General features: G+C 34.2%; 2 protein-coding genes across 2 annotated transcripts; both read left to right on the forward strand.

Moving 5' to 3' along the window:
• The first annotated feature begins 531 nt into the window (after positions 1–531).
• On the forward strand, positions 532–9,819 carry LOC107467386 (DExH-box ATP-dependent RNA helicase DExH5, mitochondrial). Its single transcript, XM_016086469.3, has 19 exons — positions 532–1,202; positions 1,405–1,559; positions 1,690–1,777; positions 2,014–2,259; positions 2,784–2,879; positions 3,995–4,183; positions 4,321–4,480; positions 4,557–4,687; positions 5,353–5,520; positions 5,604–5,876; positions 6,154–6,348; positions 6,494–6,697; positions 6,841–6,922; positions 6,969–7,096; positions 7,245–7,550; positions 8,005–8,064; positions 8,195–8,347; positions 8,482–8,592; positions 8,725–9,819. Exons 1-19 carry the CDS (start codon positions 819–821, stop codon positions 9,187–9,189), a joined length of 3,594 nt encoding a protein of 1,197 aa, XP_015941955.1. The 5' UTR covers positions 532–818; the 3' UTR covers positions 9,190–9,819.
• A 3,194-nt stretch (positions 9,820–13,013) lies between these two features.
• Positions 13,014–15,632, forward strand: LOC107467401 (fructose-bisphosphate aldolase 3, chloroplastic). Its single transcript, XM_016086488.3, has 6 exons — positions 13,014–13,301; positions 13,678–13,947; positions 14,038–14,147; positions 14,243–14,333; positions 14,496–14,765; positions 14,975–15,632. Exons 1-6 carry the CDS (start codon positions 13,137–13,139, stop codon positions 15,251–15,253), a joined length of 1,185 nt encoding a protein of 394 aa, XP_015941974.1. The 5' UTR covers positions 13,014–13,136; the 3' UTR covers positions 15,254–15,632.
• Positions 15,633–15,983: the final 351 nt, after the last annotated feature.

A 15,983-nucleotide genomic window follows, 5' to 3' on the forward strand; every position in this document is an offset into this window, starting at 1 on the left:
AATCTGAATTAAGTCCAATGTTTCTTTGGATTAGAGAATAGGCCCAATCTGAGTAAACCGAAATGTTAAGTTTGATTCAGAAGTTAAGGCCCATTATTCTCATGAGTATTTTGGTCTTCTGGAGGCCTGCAGTTGACCAGAGAAAAGCCCTGCTATTGAAGGGGACAAGGCCCAAAACAAAAACGCTCTACTCGTAAACGTTTTAGTTTTTTCTTTAAATATATAAAATAATTTAATTTTGCGAATTAAAAAAAATATACACTACTAGATAAAATTTTTTTGTAATAATCACATAGGTCGATATTCATATTTCATACAGCCTCTTGGCCATGTAATATTTAATAATCATGAAATGCTGATTTGAACTTCATCATACAATAATAACGTGATTTATCTTATTTCAGATATGCAAATATATATATAGTGAATTTGTTATATTAGTAAAAGTATTTTACTTAACAAGTTAATTTATAAATGGACTATGAAATTAAATGATTAAAAATTCAAAGGGAGAGTGAAAATGTATGAATGAATATGGTATGGAATTGATTCGGCGGGTATGGGAGTGTGACGTGGCGCGTTGCGGTGGAGAGAGGCATGGCTTCATCTAGTGTCGTTGTCACTGTGACTCACTTGTTCGTTGGTTCCCGCAAACTGCAAACCCAATCCAAAAACTAGAAACAATTGAAGCTGAAGCTGAAGAAGAAGGAGAAGAAGAAGCAACAGCAGCAACAAGAAAGAGCCATTGAAAGTAGTGCTGAAAAAAAACCGCGAAACTTGCTAAACGACGCCGTATATAGTGACCTAGCTCAGTTTGTATGCCCTTCATTATTCTCTCTTCTTCACAACCTTCTTTGTTGACCGCCAAAGCCCTAAAACCTTCGATTCACGCCATGAAGGACCGCCCTACGCTGTCCTCTTATGGCGCCATTTACGTTCCCCCGCACCACCGCCTCCGCTCCGTCATCACTTCCGCCAATTACAACTCCTCCGCTCCCTCTGTAGCCAAGCTCCGCGATCACCGTGGTGCAGCTCTAAACCCTAGACCCGTTGTTTCAGCTGCTCCTACCACTGTGCATCGCTCGCAAACGACGTTGCCGGAGCAAATTCCTGACAAGGGGAATTCGCGCTTTGTTTCAGCTTACGACGACGTGGTTTCCGAGGAAGGCTCCGATCGTGAATTCGAGGCTCCCTCATTTCGGGTGAGCTTATTTATATAGCAGTTTTTTCGTTTGTTTGTTTTTGTTAACGTAAAGGTTCTCTGTATGGAATATCTTGAATTATTGGTTAATCAAATGTGGAGGATTTCTTGCTATAAAAGTGTATATACCTGTTAAGTGGAATTTGATTTTGATGAATAATATCTCATTTCTTGCGGTTGCTGCTTCAAAATTTGCTTGCCAGAGTGCTTCACCAAATGATAATGTTGATGAGTGGAAGAGGAAGCTAACCTTGCTCTTAAACGACAAGAGTAAGCAAGAGTTGTTGTCCAGGGAGAAAAAGGATAGGCGTGATTTTGATCAAATTGCGCTTTTGGCAAGCAGAATGGGGCTGTATAGGTATTCTGCATTTTTATTTTATAGCTTTTTTGTTTAAATTTATTTTCAGACCTGACTATTAATGCATGTGTTATATCAATTTGTCTTGGTCTTTGTTGTTGGAAATCTCAATTACTTGTATTTATGGCAGCCACATGTATGCAAAGGTTGTTGTCTTCAGTAAGGTTCCACTTCCAAACTATAGATATGACTTGGATGATAGGCGGCCGCAGAGGGAGGTATATTACACTGATATAGTTGGTTTCTCCACTTTTCCCCTTGCTCTGATTGCAGACATTAAACAGAAACTGAAGTTATCCCAAATGTTCTTGCTTTTCTTCTTTCCAATGTTGTATTTCTTTTATTTTCTTTACTGGATTGAAGCCTAAGGAACTTAGATCATATATCTTGATGAAACTCTCGTGGAAAATTTATATATGAAATCAGCCTTAGTAAAGCTTTCAAGACTTGACAGGTGAGCATGCCTATAACTTTGTTAAGGCGAGTTGATGCATACTTTGAGGAACACCTTACCCGAAAGTCCAAGATGAAGGAAAGCTTTTCAGATGTATCATTTACAAGATCAAGCAGTAACAGTAGTATTGGTACAGATGAAGGGCTTTTTGAGCACCCTGAGCCACTTGCATCTAGTAAGGCTGTTGGGGAGAAAATACTTAGGCGGAGGAGCTTGCAAATGCATGATCAGCAGCAAGCATGGCAGGTTACATCCCGTAAAATATAGAATAATGGCATATGTATTACTGTTCTGTGGTTGGGCTTGAGTGCATTTTTGAATTTATTACTACTTCCATCTAATCTGCTTATGGAATGGTACCTGCTGAATTTCCACTGCTAGGGCTTGAAAGGGATTGTGCAGTTGTGATTTGTGAAACCATTTATTCAGTTTTCATAAAGATGACAAGTCACAGTTAAGGCTTAGGAAGTTAGGATGATGGTTCCATCAATTAACTAGTTTATAAAATAATTATTGTTACTTGTGCCCAAGTTATGTGGTTTTACATTAATTTTTTTTTTTGTATTTTTAATTGCTTTGTGGCTGTCAATTTGGTTAGCATTTGTACTCTACAAGTGCTTATAGATAAAGGTTTTTTGGATTTATGCTGCATAACGATGGGGTGTAATACTCTATTTGATGTTTTTCAAGGATATGTAATGAGGTTTTGAAACCAGTGGAATGAAACAAAATGGCTTGGGGATCCTTTACATCCTCCCTTACCATTTCAGGAATCTCCAGAAGGAAGAAGAATGCTAGAATTTCGCAGGAGTCTCCCTGCTTATAAAGAGAAAGAAGCAATATTGTCTCTCTTATCAAGAAATCAGGTTTGTTGAGTAATGGTATTTTGTTATTTTTAATCACTGGCTAATTACAAGCTGTATGCTATTCCTTTTGTCGAGGCTCTATTGTGTATCTTCACAAACTATTTCGGTAAAATTATCATGTCATTTTTTAAATGAAAAATATTAGTCAATTTCTTAGTACATTTTGGTAATGTGACTTAACAGTAATTCATAGTCTTAATTTCAATATTTTTTTTCTTTTATTATTATTATTATTATTACAAACAAAAACAACAACAACAACGAAGTCTTGTCCCACTAGGTAGGGTCAGCTACATGGATCAAACGACGCCATTGAGTTCTATTATGTATCATGTCTACAGAAAAGCCGTTTATATGTAAATTTTGTTTGACCACCTCATGGATGGTCTTCTTAGATCTTCCTCTGCCTTTCACCCTTGTCCATTTTCTATCTCATCTACCCTCCTGACTGGGTGCTCTGTCGGTCTTCTTCTCACATATCCAAACCACTGATACGCGATTCTACCATCTTTTCCACAATAGGTGCTATTCCAACTCTCTCTCTTATATCTTCGTTCTTTATTCTATCCAATCGCGTATGATCACTCATCCATTTCAACATCTTCATCTCTGCTACACTTAAGTTATGTTCGTGCTCTCCTTTGGCCGCCTAACATTCTGTACCATAAAGCGTAGTTGGTCTGATAGCAGTGCGATAGAATTTACCTTTAAGTTTTAAAGACATTTTTTTGTCACATATAAAACCAAATGCACTCCGTCATTTTGACCAACTTGCTTGGATCCTATGATTTACATCTTGTTCAATCTCTCCATTATCCTGTATGATGTACTCAAGATACTTAAAATTTTTAATTTTTTATAGGATATTTTCTCTAATTTTCACCTCTGTATTAGGGTTTTCCCTTCGACGACCGAACTTACATTCCATATATTCCGTCTTGCTACGGCTTATGTGCAGACCATACACTTTTAGAGCTTCTTCCATAAATCCAACTTCTTATTTAGGTCTTCCTTTGACTCTCCCATAAGGATGGTATCCTCAGCAAAAAAGCATGCACCATGGCACATGCTCTTGGATATTAAAATTTTTAATTATTAAATGTCATATTGTGCAGGTAGTTGTCATCTCAGGCGAAACAGGTTGTGGCAAGACAACTCAAATTCCACAGTTTATTTTAGAATCTGAGATAGAATCAGTTCGAGGAGCTGCTTGTAATATCATATGCACACAACCAAGACGCATATCCGCTATGTCTGTTTCTGAAAGGGTTGCCTACGAGAGAGGGGAGAAATTGGGTGAATCTGTGAGTTCCTTGTCCAAAAACCATTATTATCTTCCTGCCTATGACTCGTCTCTGTTTCCTTGGGAATTTTAGTTTTTTCTCATGTCTGTTGCTTGTTCTTGTTCTTTTTTCTTTCTCTTTTTCTCTCTTTGTGAAAGGTTGGATATAAAGTTCGATTGGAGGGTATGAAGGGGAGAGATACCCATCTTCTCTTTTGCACCACGGGCATCTTATTAAGAAGATTGCTAGCTGATAGAAACTTAACAGGTGTAACTCATGTTATCGTGGATGAAATTCATGAGCGTGGGATGAATGAAGGTAGAATTTGAACTTGATTTTACTGTTTAGGTTTCAAAAGATATTTGCATATTCATATTCTTGTTTTTCATGACAGATTTTCTGCTTATCGTCCTTAAAGATCTCCTTCCGCACCGACCTGAAATGAAACTGATTTTGATGAGTGCTACCCTAGATTCAGAGCTCTTCTCTTCTTACTTTAATGGGGCACCAGTTATGAATATTCCGGTTTGTCACAAGAACTGAATATATTCCCAATTTGGGCTGTCATGGGGGATAGTTGTGCCTTTGGGTTTTCTATAGGGTTAATGGGTCTTGATGATCTATGTAGGAAATATAAGAATGAGACTGTTTGGAAGTATGGAGTGTATGGGAGCAAACTAAGCATGATATCTTCATTATTGGAATACAATTGCTTAAGAGTTTTAGCATTAAGAAGTTTTTATTCTATTTATTTGGGTTTAAACATTATTAACTGTAGAGTAAACATTCATTTTGATCCTTGAAATTTTGTGTCATGAATTTTAGTCACTAAATTTTTGACATCAAATGTGTCCCTGAAAATTAATGTATCACAATAGTCCTTATTAGTTGTTTGACATCAAATAGGTCTGCAGAAATTAAAGTGTGATATTACTTTAGTCCCTAAAATATGGATGTGACATACTTTAGGGTTCTATTTGATGTCAAAATCATTTTATGGCTGTTATGATATTATATTTGGATTTTCGAGGACTAAACTGCTACCACTCTATTTTTCAATAATTAAAATGCATGTTCATTCTAAATTATATTCCTAGTTTGCTGAATGAAAGGAATAGGATAATATTTTGGTGCCAAAGTTTAGAAGTTTTCCTATTTCTTATTGGTTTGGTGGATGTGCTTACTAATAGGGCTTCACATATCCCGTTAGAACTCATTTTTTGGAGGACATTCTTGAAATGACGGGCTACAGATTGACAACTTCTAATCAAATTGATGATTATGGTCAAGAAAGGATGTGGAAAATGAACAAACAGGTCCCAAGAAAGAGGAAAAGCCAAATTGCTTATGTTGTCGAGGTAATCTTGAAATTTGAACTTCAGTTGATTGTTGATTGTATAGTAATTTCTTAGTTTCGGTTCATTTTGAAAAACATGACCAGGATGCTATTAGAGCTGCTGATTTCAAAGATTACAGCCCACAGACACAGGAGTCTTTGTTGTGTTGGAATCCTGATTGTATTGGATTTAGTCTCATAGAATATATCCTATGCATGATATGTGAGAATGAAAGGCCTGGTGCTGTTTTAGTTTTTATGACTGGATGGGATGATATAAGCACTTTGAAAGAGAAGTTTTTGGCTCATCCTGTCTTAGGAGATCCAAATCGAGTTTTGTTGCTTACCTGTCATGGCTCAATGGGCAGTTCAGAACAGGTAATGCTTTTGTCTGTTGATGGATTTCCGTTTAAGTTGATGTAGTAATTACTCTGGATCATCAGATCTGCTATAGATATACTGTAATAATAAAGGAATTTTTAGTTTGAAATAAAAAGGTCAATGATGTTTGCATCACAACAATCCCTTATTGATACCTTGTATGGAATTACTATTCACAATGTATTACATGCATAATCTGTTGAATAAATTAAATATATGCATTGCGTTTCACAATATTTAGATGGATTATATTTTTTCGGCATTGGATATGCAGAGGTTAATATTTGAAGAACCCAAAGATGGAGTAAGAAAAATAGTGCTTGCAACAAATATCGCTGAAACGAGTATCACAATAAATGACGTTGTTTTTGTGCTTGACTGCGGAAAAGCAAAAGAAACATCATATGATGCACTGAATAACACGCCCTGTTTGCTTCCAACATGGATCTCTAAGGTTTCTGCCCAACAGGTGAGGCTAGACTTTCAGTTAATTTCGTACCTGTCACCAATCATTTGAATATTTAGACCCTTTTTTTAGCTTCTCGCATCATTATATATCTGGATAGTTTGTTTTGTTTTTGTTGTTGTTTTTATTATTATTAACTGATTCTTAGAGACGAGGAAGAGCTGGTCGTGTTCAACCTGGAGTGTGTTACCATATCTATCCTAGATGTGTATATGATGCATTTGCTGAGTATCAGTTGCCAGAAATTTTGAGGACACCCTTGCAATCTCTGTGTCTGCAAATAAAAAGTCTAAGACTTGGAAGCATACCTGAGTTCTTGTCTAGGGCTTTGCAGTCTCCGGAGATCCTTGCGGTAATGATAAATTCGATACTTGTATGGTTTAGAACACCATCATTTCATGCACAATTTTAAAATAGACAAATTTATTTAATTGTGTTGATTATTTGAATACAAATTTATATCTCAGTATCTTGGTTAATTAATTTTATTCACAGGTACAAAATGCTATTGAGTATTTGAAAATAATTGGGGCTTTGGATGAGAATGAGAATTTGACTACTCTAGGTAGGTTTTTCCATCAGGAAAATCCCTTCTTAGCCTCCTTCTCTCTCTCTCTCTCTCTCTCTCTCTCTCTCTCTCTCTCTCTCGCTTATATTAGGGGCTATCTTCAATTGCCTGGATCCAATATTAACTGTGGCTGCTGGTCTTAGTGTGAGAGATCCTTTCCTAACACCACTGGACAAAAAAGACGTAAGTTTATTCCTGTGTTATGACTGACTCGTGTAAATGCTAGTCCTTTTTATCCATTTTTATTAGAGGCCAATTGAAACTTCACCGATAATTCTTCTTTACTGATATTCTCTCTTGGCATGAACATATTTTACATTCTTCACTGTAGCTTGCAGAGGCAGCAAAATCTCAGTTTGCTGGAGCATATAGTGACCACCTTGCACTTATAAAGGCTTACGAGGGTTGGAAAGATGCAGAATTAGACATGGGAGGATGTGAATATTGCTGGAAAAATTTTCTTTCAGCACAATCAATGAAAGCTATTGATGCTCTTAGGAGAGAGTTCAGATGCCTGCTCAAGGATATTGGATTAGTTGATAGCAATACAGCCAACTGCAACTTGTGGAGCTGTGATGTGAATCTTATCCGGGCAGTTATTTGCTATGGTCTATATCCTGGAATTTGCGCTGTTGTGGTATGTCTTCTTTTAATATATACTGAAGAAATCGTTTCCCTTCTAACTCATGGTGGAGGAAGTTGGGACAATTTACTGATGTTCTTTTCCATTTCTCTCTTTTATCACAAAAGTTGATGCTTGTTGACAACCACGCTCACAGAAATAAATCATGATTATGCTCTCTCTGAAGTTACTTTCTTGAAAGACACTGATTTATCTACTGGCTGGGTGGGGCTTATTTTGATTATACATTTTCATACATAATTGTATATATGAAGATACCCAGTTAAAATATTTTAAATTAAGTAATTAGTGTTTCATTGAGTGTAATAATAAAATATAATTAATAAGGGTTATTTTCACCACCTCTTTTGTGTGTGTGTGCGTCTTTTTTTTGGGGGATATTGTGTGGTATATTCTTGTTCTTGTTTTCGGACTGCATAAAATAAATGAAGTGTAATTTCATGTGCAGCACAATGAAAAGTCATTCTCTTTGAAAACAATGGAGGATGGTCAAGTGCTCCTATATTCGGTTAGTACATTCAAGTCATAATTTGCTGGTGGTTGTAAATTCTCTGCACACTTTTGGATGGATTTTTTATGTTGACTCTTCTAAGATTTTGCTTTCCCTTTTCAATTGTATGTTCATATTTATTTTCTAGAACTCCGTCAATGCTCGGGAAACTAGAATTCCATATCCATGGTTACTTTTTAATGAGAAGATAAAAGTGAACTCTGTTTTCCTCCGCGACTCAACAGCTGTGCCTGATGCAGTGGTGCTTCTGTTTGGTGGAAACTTATTGAAAGGGGATGCTGTGAGTGCCATGTGATTTCATGATTTGTTATTGGTTCCCATTTTTATTCAATATTCCAAAGGATGTACAGCTTCAGTTCCCATCTATGCTCTAGTCGTCTGATATTTTAATGGAATTCCATCCTTTTCTTTCAGGATGGCCACCTAAAAATGTTGGGAGGATATCTGGAGTTCTTCATGGAACCTCCTGTTGCTGATCTGTACCAGTGTGTAAAGAGAGAACTTGATGACTTAATTCAAAGAAAAGTAAGTACATATTAATTTCATGCTGCTAAGAGCTTTTCTGTGATAACTAACAATTTCTTGTTGTAGATGGAAGTAGCATTTTTGGTGCTTAATGTTTACATTTAATTTGATTTTTTCTCTTGTACTGGGCAGCTACTTTTTCCAAAGATGAGCATACACTTGTATGATGAACTCCTATCAGCAGTGCGGTTGCTGATTTCCATAGACACATGTGAAGGCAAATTTGTATTTGGTCGTCGGGTCTTTAAACCAGCAAAGTCAACAGTGATGGCCACATCACATCCAGCATCGATTTCAAGGACTGAGAGTGGCCCTGGGGGTGATAATTCTAAAAGTCAGCTCCAGACCTTACTCACAAGAGCAGGATATGCTGCACCCAGCTACAAGACTAAACAATTGAAGAATAATCAGTTTCGGGCTACAGTTGAGTTCAATGGAATGCAGATAATGGGCCAACCCTGTAGCAATAAGAAAAGTGCAGAAAAAGATGCTGCAGCTGAGGCCTTGCAGTGGCTAATGGGTGGAAAACAGTCAGGCAGTGAGTATATCAGTCACATGTCCAAGTTGCTAAAGAAAAGTAAGAAGGATCACAGCTGAGTAGTCAACTACAGGGATCTCAATGGAAGGGTAAGAAGAGCAAGGTGAAGGGACTGTTGTTGACGACTTGTCCTACAGCCTTACCCGTTTCATTTCTTTTTGGATATAGGGACAGACTTTCGGCAGTGACGTTGTTATTGTATGGTCTCGGATCAGAGTCAAATTTGTTCATACCAAAACCCAAGCCATATCCAATCTGGCGTGTATCATACTCGTTCAATTTGAAGTTGGAAGATAGTAATTTTTTATTGAAGTAGAATGGATCTCCAACATGAAGCAAGGAATTGCCAATCAAATCTTTGAGGATATTAACTGTCCTATTTGATGCAATTGCATCTTGAGCGAGAAAACTGATGGCTTCGGGAAGAATCATTTTACAACAGCAGGATGTAGCAGATACCATTCATCATTTGGAGGGAAAGCGAGGATGGCGGACATTGAGTGAGAAGTGATTCCATGCTTGCACCCTATTAATTTTTTGTACAGTATTATTGATAAGTGATATATCCTGAAATCTGTCATGGAGGACCTCAACGAAGCTTTGTCTTTGTGCTGTGAAAGCAGAATGATGGTAACTAGTACTGCATATTTGGCCGTCGAAATATAAAATTTGTTTCCATTTTTTGCAAATACGATAGAGTGAAAAACATAAAGAGTTAATTAATTAGGGTGTGTTTGGCAAACGCGTTTAAAAAAAGAAATACGTTTAGACATCTTGAAAGTTTTAATTTTTGGTTTGGCAAATTTTTTATTCATGAAAGCAGAAGTGATTTTGTATTCAAAATCACGTTTTCAAGAAGCAACCATTTTAACCGTCTGCGTTTCACCAACGGGTTTTTAGCTATTAATATTTAATCTTTATTTATCTTTTACCAATTTTATTATTTATGCATATTATTATATTATTTATATTATTTTTGTTTATATGAATTATCTTTTTCTATTATTTATTATTTTTTTATTAATTGTTTATATGATATTATTCATTTTTATAATTGTAATTTTTTTTGTATTATTTTTATTATTTTTTATAATATAATTTATTGATCCTATTAAAAAAGTAAATTAAACAAAAATTAATTGTAAATAATAATAATAATAAAAGATTATAGCATACTAAAAAAAGTACTAATTTTGTCAATTTTTATTTTAGTATATAAATATTAATTTTATTATAAAATTAATTAATAAGATCTATTTAAATATCTAAATTAAAATAATAAAATAACATACAAAAAATTATTTAATTTGATGTCTATTTTAATAATTTTGTATTTAAAAGTGATTTTTAGTGTAATCCAAACAACATTTATTTTACTATAATCTATTTCAATATAAATATTGTCAAACATAAATTACTTAATACAAACTTATTTTTTATCAAAATCAAGTTTACAAAATTAATTTTATTCAAATTCCCATTGGGATCCAAACACACACTTGAACTTCAGCTAAAGACGTTAGGCCAGAGGTGTCTTGTTGCCAGTTTAGAGTTGGAGGAAACCAAAATCTTACAGTTTCTGTGGGAAAAGACTTGTAGACGTATGGTTCACTGGTTTAGTTTACTTGTAGATTGTTACTTCTCATTCCGGTACATTTGTTATTCAATATGCTGCCTCTGCTATCAGGCTCTATGGTTTTTCGTGGCTCACAAACGATATGAATTAGACATATTTTCATTTTCATGTCTTTACAATTAGAGTGAATCTATTCACATTCTCTCCCGTCCATAGGGAGCAGTTTGTGTTGGATTATATTGGATTTGAGTGAAAAATTATTTTAATGATATGTCAAAATATGAATGAAATAGAGTAAATTTTTTTATTTTTTTATAATATATTTAAGAAATTTTTTATTTTTATAAATCAATTCTGTAAATCAAATTTTAAATTATGATTTTAAAAAACAGTTCAGTTAAAATCTAAAATGATATATATTTAATCAAATATTCATAGATAATATTTTTTATTTGATAATGGTAAAATATTTTATTCTTATACTCTTAAATATAATTTAATAATAGTATAAATCTTTTTGTCATTGTGTTAAAGATAACATTAATTTTAGTCCAACAAAATCAAAGTCAAAATTAAGTTAAAATAAAAAATTAATTTGTATCAAATCTAATCAAAAGCAACTAATTTATCTATATCCATTTAACTTTTCCTTAATTTTATCTACCGCTATTTTAAAGTAAGTTCGAAATCTCTTTTTAAACAGTAAACATGGTTAAAAAAAAAAAATCAAACCTGACTTTTGATTAACTAAAAATTTGAATTAAGGTATTAAACCAAACTAATTTTAAATAATAAAATTAATTATTAACAAGTTACAAAACTAATAAATCGATCATTTAAAAAATAATTAGCTTTTTTAATAAAACCAAACTAATTTTAGTTTTTTTCTTTAAAACGGGTTCTTTACCTTTAAAATTGATTTTTCTTTTAAAAATTAATGAGTATCTATCTAAATAGATCTCTCAGTAATTTTGCATCGGATATTTTTGTTTTTTTAAAAAAATTTTATTACGTTGAGATCTTTGAACTTTACAAAAATAAAACATAACCCATTATTTTCACTTGGACAAATAAGTCTTTTAAAATGTGAGAGAAGGACCTATATATCTTATTTTTATAAAGTTCAAGGACCTAAGTGTAATAAAATTTTTTTAGAGATAAAAACGTCCAATATAAAATTTCTAAGGGACCTATTTAGATATATACTCAAAATTAATTTTATACAAAATCAATTTTAATTTATAAATTAATTTTTGACAATTTAAAAAAATCTAAAAAACCAACTAGTGATTTTCTAAAAGGTAAATCTAAGTCATGTGCCCACTTAAAAAGCAATGATAGTTTGGTTCATAGACTTGAGAAGTTAAGTGTAAGATACAACCATTCCTTATATCATGATCTGAATAGACCACTATAAAAAATAGCATACTATAAATGAATTTATAGATAGATTTAGCATAGTATAAAATTTGTTGAAAATATTCATTGTAATAAATAATTTTTAAATATTTTATACAGTTGTGCAATCATAACTTTTTTTTAGATGATTATTTACATGGTCAATACAAAAAGTAGTTATTTTTACTAATATAACGTTATATGATTGAATGTACGTATAAAATAATTTTAAATTGATTGTGTATAAAATTTTAATTCTCGATTTAATTTAAAATTTGAATATGATTTAATTTGATATAATTTGGATTGAAACAGTTTAATTAGCTTCTTTTGTGGTTCAATTGTTGATAAAACAAGATTTTAACTGTAACATTATTATAAAATATAAAAATATTTCAAGTCAATGGGGAAAAAATATGCATATAAGATGTTTTTATGTAAGAATAATGTTAAAAAAAAAGCTTCAAAATTATTGTTATTATTATTAGTTTTTTATTATTAAAGAATATATTGATATAGTCGTATGGATGCATAGAGATTAGTAATAAAAAATAGATGCATAGAGATATATGGATGTTCATTTATAAAAAAAAAAGAAGACAGGTAGATTTAATTTTCCTAACTGGCAACGTAAGATATTGAAATTTTTCAATTTTTAATTGATCAAAATTTGATAGAAAAGATTTGAGTTCAAACATAAACTCGTTTGATATCTTGTTCCGAAATCTTTTGGCTTACTTTGATATAGTGTGATCTAAATTTAAAATATGAGAGAATCATATCCTATCCATTTATTGAAAGATGGAAAAAAAAGATAAATAAAAAGATATAACTGTGTTGGGTAGGTTTGGTATTTCCGCATGGTAGTTGTCTTTTGTTTTCCACTTGCATCAGCTTCACCTACCGCGGACTCACCGAGACAGAAACAAACAAACATAACACAAACCCATCACAATCATCATAACATAGTAAGTCATATTACTTCTCTCTCTGCAAAACCCAACCCCTTTCGTTTTCTCTTTGATCGAAGCCATGGCCGCGTGTGCAAGCTTCGCCAAGCTCAACTCCTTGTCTTCCCCCTGGATCTCCAACAACTCCTTCTCTTCCCGCAGCGGATCCTCGTCTCTCCTCGCCACTCGCCGTGTCTCCCTCCCGATCCGCGCCACCTCTTACTCCGACGAACTCGTCAAAACCGCTGTTAGTCCCTTCTTCCCTCTCTCTCTGTTTCTTTCACAACATTCTTCAACGTTGATCCTTCATGCATCTTTGTTCTTCAACGCGTGCTCTGATTCTTTTATGCTAAATTCTCTCAAAAAACTGTTTCTTGTATTGATTATTGGTTAGCGTCTCTGATTAGCCTTTTATTGTTTTTAATTTTGTTTATTAATTTACTTGTACGTTGTTGGACTTTTTATGCTACAGTAAAGTCATGCGAGCTAGGTTATGAAAATATTTTGTCTTTAGATATGTATTTCCTTCTTCTGTAGTGGGCTAGGTTTTAGTTTAGTTATTGGTAGATGGTAATAGCATATTGGAAGATTTACTATGATTGTTTTCTTTGTTGGTGGTATAGAAAACTATTGCATCTCCTGGTCGTGGAATTCTTGCCATTGATGAGTCCAATGCCACCTGTGGGAAGCGGTTGGCATCGATAGGATTGGACAACACCGAGGTCAATCGTCAGGCCTACAGGCAGCTTCTGCTGACCACACCCGGCCTTGGTGAATACATTTCTGGTTCCATTCTCTTTGAGGAAACCCTTTACCAGTCAACAACCGATGGAAAGAAGTTTGTTGATTGCCTTCGTGAGGAGAACATTGTGCCTGGCATCAAAGTTGATAAGGTTTGTTGTTTCAGTAATTCTTTCATGTCACTAGAATTCTGTCTTACTATTGCTAATTAGTGATTAATCCTTTTTTCTGTCTCCTTTTAGGGCTTGGTCCCACTACCAGGATCAAACAATGAATCTTGGTGCCAAGGGCTAGATGGATTGGCTTCAAGATCTGCTGAATACTACAAGCAAGGTGCTCGATTTGCCAAGTGGTAAGTCATTCTTCATTTATTCTCTAAGAAATTTTCTTGGGGATAAGATCTGTTGAAATTGAATGTAACTGATTGTTTGCTTTTGTATTGTACAGGCGGACAGTTGTTAGCATTCCATGTGGTCCTTCTGCATTAGCTGTTAAGGAAGCAGCATGGGGACTTGCACGATATGCTGCTATCTCTCAGGTATTGTTTCACTATTGACTCTCTTTCTGTTGAAATTAGCTCATTCTCATAGTAATAGATGCATTTCCTTAGTTTATTCTTTTGGTCTCCATGCATATGTGGAAAAGTTATTGATTTACCAATTATATTACATTTATGGACATCATTTGTGTTTCTTTGCAGGACAATGGCCTTGTTCCAATTGTAGAGCCGGAAATTCTTCTAGATGGTGATCACCCGATTGAGAGGACATTAGAAGTGGCAGAGAAGGTCTGGTCAGAAGTCTTCTTTTATTTGGCTCAAAACAATGTCATTTTTGAGGGAATTTTGCTCAAACCTAGCATGGTTACACCTGGGGCCGAGCACAAGGAAAAGGCTTCTCCAGAAACCATTGCCAAATATACACTTACCATGCTTAGAAGAAGAGTTCCTCCTGCAGTCCCTGGAATCATGGTACATCTATTGTTCTTTGTTTCCTCTTATCACAAATTGATACGTAGCATTATGATCGTGTTGAGTGCATGTATCTTGTCTTTTAGGATTTGAGATGATGCTAATTTAATTACTTTTTAGTTTTTACATTTAAGATTGCATTTATCCTAGAATTTGGAAGTTACAATCACTATAATAAACCGCAAATTATGTTCCGTTTGTATTTTCAGTTCTTGTCTGGTGGACAATCTGAAGTGGAAGCAACACTGAACCTTAATGCAATGAACCAAAGTCCCAACCCATGGCACGTTTCATTTTCATATGCACGAGCTCTGCAGAACACTGTGCTCAAGACATGGCAAGGACGCCCCGAGAATGTGGAAGCGGCTCAAAAGTCTCTTTTGGTGCGCGCAAAAGCAAACTCCTTGGCTCAGTTGGGAAGATATTCTGCCGAGGGTGAAAGCGAAGAAGCCAAGAAGGGAATGTTTGTCAAGGGCTATACCTACTAGAAGCCTTTGGCACCTAAGTTAACCATCTTTCTCGTTCCTAATTAGCAGCAGCAAAATCTGAGAAGGACTTAGATGGTGTTGTATTTTTGTTTTCCTTTCAACACTTAACTGAGTTTGAATAAAGTGGGAGCAAGTAAGCAAGCTTTTCTTGGTGCCACTCCAGGTTGGCCTTAAGTTTAATTTCGGAATTGGAAAAAACAAAAGTAAAACGAAGTTTATTACTTAGTTATTATCTGTGCTATTATTCATAGCTTTTGTTCAATACTCAATAGTGCCATTTGTGATAGGAAACTAAATATTGGGCTGTATATCAGATCTTTTATGAGTGCAATATTTAGTATTGAGAAGTGCGAATAATTGCTCAGTTTTTCTTCGTTAACTAGCATTGTTTCTTTCCTTTGCCACAATATTTAACCAAAACTGATTTAGTAATATGTAGATGATTTGGCATTTTCTCATTTATATTAGTTGATTAATGACCCATGCAAAATAATGCTTTATATTACATTAAATAGGATTTTTATAATAGAATAAATAGTCAAATCAATTTTTTGTTTTGTTTATATAATAATAAGTTAATTTTTTAAATTGTTGCATACACAGCGGAATTCGAATCTTCGACACCTGTTTAAACAGACTAATGAACTAACTACTAGATAGATAAATCTAACTTAGTGACAAATGAACTTTGATGAACTAATATGGCCTCTTTTTCTTTTGTATCCCTAGT

Source organism: Arachis duranensis, chromosome 9 (genome assembly GCF_000817695.3).
Source record: "Arachis duranensis cultivar V14167 chromosome 9, aradu.V14167.gnm2.J7QH, whole genome shotgun sequence".
Classification (NCBI taxonomy): domain Eukaryota; kingdom Viridiplantae; phylum Streptophyta; class Magnoliopsida; order Fabales; family Fabaceae; genus Arachis; species Arachis duranensis.